The sequence below is a fragment of the Pseudonaja textilis genome, chromosome 2 (genome assembly GCF_049901715.1).
Source record: "Pseudonaja textilis isolate UNSWEBS1 chromosome 2, rPseTex1.2, whole genome shotgun sequence".
Taxonomy (NCBI): Eukaryota; Metazoa; Chordata; class Lepidosauria; order Squamata; family Elapidae; genus Pseudonaja; species Pseudonaja textilis.
Window position 1 is genome coordinate 149,533 of NC_141991.1, and position 7,877 is coordinate 157,409.

General features: G+C 62.6%; 1 protein-coding gene across 1 annotated transcript; it reads left to right on the forward strand.

The window, feature by feature from the left end:
- The first annotated feature begins 3,397 nt into the window (after positions 1–3,397).
- On the forward strand, positions 3,398–7,877 carry RING1 (ring finger protein 1). Its single transcript, XM_087923246.1, is given in 8 exon segments — positions 3,398–3,486; positions 4,396–4,587; positions 5,277–5,437; positions 5,541–5,756; positions 6,551–6,847; positions 6,972–7,026; positions 7,028–7,144; positions 7,401–7,877. Coding segments are annotated over 7 exon segments (1,026 nt in total). The 5' UTR covers positions 3,398–3,486; positions 4,396–4,509; the 3' UTR covers positions 7,503–7,877.

A 7,877-nucleotide genomic window follows, 5' to 3' on the forward strand; every position in this document is an offset into this window, starting at 1 on the left:
ACTATATTTAATACATCTGACAAGTCCTTGTAGCTCTACTAATAATAGTCATATTCATATTAAATCCTCCCTTTCACAATCAATCCAATTCCATTTCATTCCCTCCGTTATTATCACTGGGTGGTTTTCGAGAGGCGCCTGGACGACCTTTTGTCTGAAATAGCCTAAGGTCTCCTGCCTGGGCGGGGGGTTGGACTAGATGGCCTCCAAGGTGCCCTTCCAGCGCTGTTATCCTAGGTACTATCCCAGGAATGACTCACACACACACACACACCCTGTTCTGTAGGGGATGGAAGAGCCCTATTCTTTTACTCCTCTGTCTTTTGAATCAAGGCAGACGGATTAAACTCTACAAAGGCGTCCGTAACAAAGTTCCTTTATTGACTCCTCAAATATAACTCACGGTTACGTCGAGATTCATCTAATGTCCAATTCTTTGTAGAGCTGACTTCATAGGGTAAAGAGAACGGCGATCTTTTCATCCCATGACGAAGGAGCAAGCAGCCGCTGCTGGGGTCCAGGCAAGAGGGAAAAAGAACTTCCCCCAACCCAACCAAGGGGTCAATTCAGTGACCAATCAGGACGACCGATGTGACCCCGTGATGTGAACTACATTTCCCATGAGGCGTTCCCTTAAGGGAACCGCTGCCCATTCTAACTAAACTATCTCAATTACCGATATACTTATCCGGACAGCACACACCCAAACAACCGGGCAGGGGCAACAACGGAAGACCGCCTGTCTTGGGAGGGGCAGCTGGCCGGGCCACAGCTGTCTTGGGACGTCCGGGACCTTCCGGTCTCGGGTCGCCTCCCCCGCCCCGCACACAAAACCTGGAGCCCTGGCTTGTGATTGTCCAAACGCAATTCTTGTCTCTCCACCGAGAGTTGAGTCTGGACATCAAGAGCCGGGTCCGCAGAGGACAACAAAAACCCAGAGGTTTTGGGCCCAACCGGTCACTTTGCCCTCCTCACCCACAATTCACTGGGTGTGTACGTGTGTGTGTGTGTGTGTGTGTGTGTGTGTGTGTGTGTAGCTGGCTTTTAATTCCTCCCGGGGTCCAAGAGAAAACCACACACCCCCATTGGGAGGGAGGGGGGCATTTCCGCAGGCCCAGGACAGTCCCGCCTTCTGTCTCCTGTCCGTCTGTCCCCTCACCCCACCCCCCACCCCCATTCGACCCAGAGACCGGCTCAACGGTCAAAGCCAGGTCTGGCCCTAGGGGTCAATCCTCCCCTGCGCTGCCCCCCCCACCACCAATCCTGGCTCTGTTCCTTGGAAAATGGGGCTGGGGGGGGCCTGGGGGAGGCCAGAGCCAGGAGGGAGGAGCCCCCTTCGCCCGCTCGGGCCCCTCCCCCACCCCAAAGGGCTCCAAGGGGGCGGCTGGCCCGCTTGGCTGCAGCTCCCCCCCACTCCTTTGGGGAAGGGAGAGGGGGCCTCCCCGGGGGCAATTGGGAAGGGGGGGTCGCTCTTCCACCAAGGGGCTTTCTTATCTCGAAGCCAGAACCCCCATGGACACCCCCCACACACGCACACACGCACCCCTGCCGGCCCTGAGGAGCCCTGAGAAAAACCTCATCCCAGATGCATCTGGGGCATGGCCTGGGATCGCCTGGTGGGGCCCCGTCCCGGGCTATGCTCGGAGTTCCAGACGGGCCAGGCGCTCCTGTTTTCTTTTCCTCCAGTCAGATGAAACGCTTGGGAGGAGGAGGAGGAGGAGGAGGAGGAGGAGAGGAGGGGAGGAAGAGGAGGAGGAGGAGAAGAAGAAGAAGAAGAGGAAGAGGAAGAAGAAGAAGGGAGGAGGAGGAGGAGGAAAAAGAAGAGGAAAAAGAGGAGGAGGAGGAAGGAGGAGAGGAGGAGGAGGAGGAGGAAAAAGAAGAGGAGGAGGAAGAAGGAGAAGAAGAAGAGAAAGAGGAGAAGGAGGAGAAGGGGGAGGAGGAGAAGGAGAAGGAGAGGAGGAGGAGGAGGAGGAGGAGGAGGAGGAGGAAAAAGAAGAGGAAAAAGAGGAGGAGGAGGAGGGAGAAGAAGAAGGAGAGGAGGAGGAGGAGGAGAAGGAGAGGAGGAGGAGGAGGAGGAAAAAGAAGAAGAGGAAAAAGAAGAGGAGGAGAAGAAGGAGAAGAAAAAGAAGAGGAGGAGGAGGAGGAGGAGGAGGAGGAAGAGGAAAAGAAAAGGAGGAGGAGGAGGAGAAGAAGAAGAAGAGGAGGAGGAGGAGGAGAAGGGGAGGAGGAGGAGGAGGAAAAGAAGAGGAGGAAGAAGAAGAAGAAGAGGAGGAGGAGGAGAAGGGAAGGAGGAGGAGGAGGAGGAAAAGAAGAGGAGGAGGAGGGAGAAGGAGGAGGAGGAGAAGAAGAAGAAGAAGAAGAAGAAGAAGAAGAAGAAGAAGAAGAAGAAGAAGAAGAAGAAGGAAAGAAAGAAAGAACACCTCACTTCCCCCCTTCTTTCGGGCAAATATATCAGATTTAACGGCCCACCCATTAGAAAAATTTCATCGTGTTCTATTTTTTCCTTTCTCTTTTCTTCTCCCTTTTTCCCCCCTTTTCCTTTCTTTCATTTGTGTATGTATTGTCGGTTTGTTTTCATTGTAAAATCAATAAAATTTATTTTTTTAAAAAGTGTGGCGGGGAATAAAATCAAGGAAGCCGGCCCAGCCTAGGCAAGCCTTGCCTGGGGTGGGGTGGGGGGTGGGTGGGTGGGGGCTGAGAGGGGGGCAGGGCCATCTCCCACCTGAGAAACCATCTCCCCCTCCTTTTCTTTTCTTTGGGGGTCAGACACTCCTGATTCCTTGAAGGAGAATTCCCCCCTTAAAACGAGTGGGGGTGGGGGAAGGCACCCCTTCATCCTGGGGGTCGTCTCTGTTCACCTCGCTTAAAAGGGGCCAAGTTTGGAGACCCCTGCCCTACTCCAAACTTTCCGGAGGGGGGTTGGGGGAGGGGGCTCCTCTGCACCTGCGGGAAATGGGGTGGGGGGGTGGGGGGCGGAACTGATCCGGCTTCCAGAGGAGCCCCCAGCAGCCCCCCCACTCCACGCACCCCCACCCCGTCCAACAACTGCACTGCGCCCCCTCCCCGGGAGGGGGAGGAAGAAGAGGGGAGGGGGCTCCTCCGCACCTGGGGAAATTGGGGGGCGGAACTGATCCGGCTTCCAGAGGAGGCCCCCACCCCAGCAGCCCCCACCCACCCCCACCCTGTCCAGCGCCCCCTCCCGGTGGGGACGAAAGGGAGGGGAGGGGCTCCTCTGCACCTGCGGGAAATGGGGGCGCGGTTGCTGGCGGAGCCGCTGTCCGGAGGAGGGGAGGGGAGGGCGGACGGCTGGCGGGGGAAACACCCCTCTGGTGACGTCACGGGGCGGGGAGGGGAAGTGACGCTCTCGGAGGTTCCCACCCTCGCCCGCCCGTCTCTCTCCCCCTCCCTCCCCGGCAGGGAAAGACGGAGGACGGAAGAGCCGGGAAGAGCCTCCCCTCCCTTCCCCTCCCCGCGGCGGGAAAGAAGGTGGGGGAGGGGCGCTGCGGTGGGTGGGGGAGGGGGAACCCAGCCCACCCCTCTTTCTTTCCCCTCCTCCTCCCCCGAAGGGAGCCCCGCCCGGAGGAGCCTCTTTGTTAGCGCTCGGCGGCGGCGGCCGGGACGGCGGCGGGGACGGCGAGCATGTGCAGAGGGCGACGGCTTGAGAGCGGAGCGGCGGGCGAGGGGAGCGGGGGTGGGGGTGGGAGGCCGGCTCCTGAGCGTGGGCAGAGCGCGGCCCCGCCGAGGGGCGGGGGAGGGGTGGAGGAAGGAGGGAGGGAGGGGGGAAGGGGGAGAGGGACGGGGCAGGTGGGGGTGGGGTCTCTGGGCATGCACAGAGCGCAGCCCGGCCTTTCCCAGTCAGGGGAGGCGGTTCTTTGGGGCAAAGGGGGAAACTGGGGGGTCGCGGGGGTTGCAGGCTTCTTCCATCGGGTTCTCCCAGGGACAGGGGTGTGGTGGGGAGGGTGGAGGAGGGAGGGAGGGGGAAGGGGGAGGGACGGGGCAGGTGGGGGGCTTCTTCCATCGGGGTCTCCCGGGGAGAGTGGGGGGTGGAGGAAGCTTTCCCGGGACCCCCAGGCTCCTCTGCTGGGCTGGAGGCCTTTTGGCCAGCCCTGGAGGGGTTCAAACCCCACCCCTGAAGTGTGGGAGGTCCCATCCTCCCCGGCCATGGGGGCTGGGGCTGATGGGCGAGGGCAGCCGGCCCTTAGCAGGCAGCCGATCCGCCGAGATTCCTGCCTCCCCTCTCCTCCCTCCCCGGCTCTGTTCAGCCCCGAACCAGGCCGTTGTCCGGGGCTGGACTAGATGACCTCCAAAGCCCCTTCTTCTGGGATCTTTGCGGGAGTGTGGGGGCTCCCGTCGCTCCTTGGAAGCTTGGAATTTCTCTGCCTTCCTTTTTTGCAGGGTTCGTCGCGGGAGCCGCCCAGCCCGGGGGGGCTTCCCTCTCTGCTCTGCCCCCCCCTCCCCCGCGCACAGGCCCCCCTCCCAGCTGACACCCCCTCCCCCCGTAGCGCTGCCATGGCCGCCCCGGCCAACGCCCAGACCACCAGCAAGACCTGGGAGCTCAGCCTGTACGAACTGCACCGCACCCCGCAGGTGAGGGACCGTCGGGTGGGGGTGGAGCGGGGGGCAGAGGAGGAGGTGGGCGCAGCTGGCACAGGGACGGCACACGGGATTGAGGTGGGGGTGGGGCCTCTCCTCCCCCCCACACCCCCCACCCCAGCCTGGCCTCTTGGTTGGCGTGGCCCTCGCACCCCGCCAGACCCTCAAGCCACGGAGGGCTTTGGCGGTGACCACTAGGCCCCTATGAAGAAGCAACTGGGCAAAACTGGCGTTTGAACCGGGACGGGCTAGCCGCGGCCAAGGGCCGCCCCAGACAGGAGGGGCGTCGAGCTCAAGGCCCCGTGGGGTTGGCTCCAGCTTGCGGGGTGCTTGGATCCGGCCCACAGGGCTGCCGGCGGAAACAGCGAAGGAGCCGACGGCCAACGTGAGCTCCGTAGCTCCGTTTTGGAGCTGGGACGGCCCCCCGGAGCCCCCTCGGCTGGGGAAAACGGAGCCCCAGGAAGGCCAAAGTGACCCTCCCAGACTCTTCCGAGGCTCCGCTTTCCCGGCCGTGGGGCTCCGGGAGGCCGTCCCAGCCCCAAAACGGAGCTACGGAGCTCACGTTGGCCATCGGCTCCTTCGCCGTTCCCCCCCCGGGCAGCCCCGTGAGCCGGATCGAAGAGCATCTCGGACGCCGCGGCGGCCTTAACCCTTTGCTCCCTACCGCTCCGTCTCTCGCGCAGGAGGCCATCATGGACGGGACGGAGATCGCCGTGTCCCCACGCAGCCTCCACAGCGAGCTGATGTGCCCCATCTGCCTGGACATGCTGAAGCACACCATGACCACCAAGGAGTGCCTGCACCGCTTCTGCTCCGACTGTATCGTCACCGCCCTGCGCAGTGGGTAGGAGTAGGGGGGCCCCACCCGCCGTGGGACGAGGGTTGCGGGTTCGCGCCTCCAAAGGGCCACCCTAGTGCCTCTTCCTCCTCCTCCTCCCCTCCTGCAGGAACAAGGAGTGCCCCACCTGCCGGAAGAAGCTGGTCTCCAAGCGCTCCCTGCGCCCTGATCCCAACTTCGACGCCCTCATCTCCAAAATCTACCCCAGCCGCGACGAGTACGAAGCCCACCAGGACAGAGTGTTGGCCAAGCTCAACCGGCTCCACAACCAGCAGGCCCTGCGCAGCAGCATGGAGGAAGGGCTCAAGATGCAGGCCATGAACCGGTAACGGGGTGGCCGGGGACCCCTCCCCTCCTTCTCTGGGCCGCCCTCAGCCTCTTCTGCACCTCCCCCTCCCCAAAATTTGGGGGGTGGGGGAACCTCTCCCCATCAGAAGGAAGCAAAGCGGGGCCTCAATTCCTGGTGCGGTTTTTGCTGCTCGGCCCAGAAATCACTTCTAAAATGTTCTCTTTTTGGGTGGGTGGGTGGGTGTCGGCCATTATTTAGGAGTTGCTTTTCGGGTGCGAGGGCCCCTCCCCCAAACTGCAAGGCCAGCTCCCCTTACGTTTCCCCTCCGAGTGCCTCTAGGAAAGTGGCCTCCGACGTCCTCCAGCCTAGGGGTCGGCAACCGTAAACACTCCCAAGAGCCATTTGGGCCCGTTTCCCGCAGAAAACACCGGGAGCCCAATAATTTAACAACTGGTGTGACTGGGAGGGGTGCGGGGCCAACTCGCAGTCGCTCTCTCCCACCCAGCTACCTCCTGCTCCGGAATACGGAGCGAGACTCCTTCCCTTGCCATCCCCCTTCTCAGGCCGGGCGAGGAGTGACAGGGAGGGGAGCCGACAGGGAGCCACAGCATAGGCCAAAAGAGCCACATGCGGCTCCGGAGCTGCAGGTTGCCAACTTCTGCTCTAGTCTGACCTCCACCGAAGGCAGGAGGCATTCATCCGTCCCGGTCTCTTTCTTGTGGGGAGGAGGAGGGTAATCCCTTGGGCAGAACAAGGGGGCGAAAGGGGAGACCCGGCGTTCCTCACAGTGCCCCCCCGTCCTCGCTCTTTCGGCCTTTGTCCTCCGCCAGGGGGCAGCGGGTCCGGAAGCACCCACAGGAGTCGGACAACACTACCTTCAGCGGGGCGGAGGACAACTGCGACAGCCGGTCCCACCTCAGCAACGCTTCGGCCCCCAGCCAGCCGGAGGCCGGTCCCAGCTGCAAGCGATCGCGGGCCTCGGACGAGTCGTGTGCCGAGCCCGAGACTTCCCACGAGGGCGGGCGGGGCAGCCCCGATCCCGGGACCGAAGCCAGCAGCAGCGAGATCGAGCTGGTTTTCAGGCCTCACCCCATCCTGGTGGAGAAGGGGGGCTACTCCCAGACCAGGTGAGCAGGCGAGAGGCTTTTCGGGGGAGGGGCATTGCATTGGTAGGGAGGCCTGAAGAAGCCCTGTGGACGATGGGGGCAGTTGACCTACCCCCTCCACCTCTCCCCCCACCGGTGCTGGCAGGTACGTCAAGACCACCGCCAACGCCACGGTGGACCACCTGTCCAAATACCTGGCCCCTGCGCGCGCTCGCCCTGGAGGAGGCCCCTGGCCCGGGCCCCGAAACCGCCCCCCTGGAGGACGTGAGCGAGAAGCAATACACGATCTACATCACCACGGCCGGAGGGGCCTTCACGGTAAGCGGGGAGCGCCCACCCCTGTGAGGTGGGGCGGTGGGGGCAAGGGCCGGAGGGAAGAGGTGGCCAGAAAGTCGGGGTCCCTTGAGGAGGGTGGGTTGGGGAATGCGGGCGCGTCCCTGCAGCTTGACTCGCTCCCTCGAGTTGCGCATTTTCTCCCCCACAGGGAGAGGATTCCTCCTCCTTTCCCCCCTCCCGGGAGGCCGGGTGGGGTTTGCGACCCTTCAACTGACGCCCCCCCTCCCTGATTTTTCAGACGCTCAACGGCTCGGCGACGCTGGAGCTGGTCAACGAGAAATACTGGAAACTCAGCAGGCCCCTGGAGCTGTACTACGCCCCCACCAAGGACCAGAAATAAGCGGGGTGGGGGGGGCCCCCAGCTTGATGGACAGCAACTGGAGAGGGGGTGGGGGAGGGGCGGTGGGGGAGGGGCATCACCCCCTCCGGCCTTCAAAGGGCCTCTTCAAGACGACGCTTCGCTTGTGGGGGGCTGCTCCGCCCCCCTAAACCTTCCCAAGGCCAATGGGGGAGGATCAGAGAGGCCCACGCGTTCGGGATCCCCCTCCTGGGTAGGCCTGGGGGAGGAGGAGGGGCACCTGCTCTATCCCTCCCCTCCCTCCAGTGAGTGGGGGGAGGAGGAGCGATGGGGGCCGGAAGGGCGAAGTTTTGTTTCTTCTTCCTTTTTTTTTGCAGCTGTTTTTGTGATGACAATATTTGCTCCTTTGAAACGGTA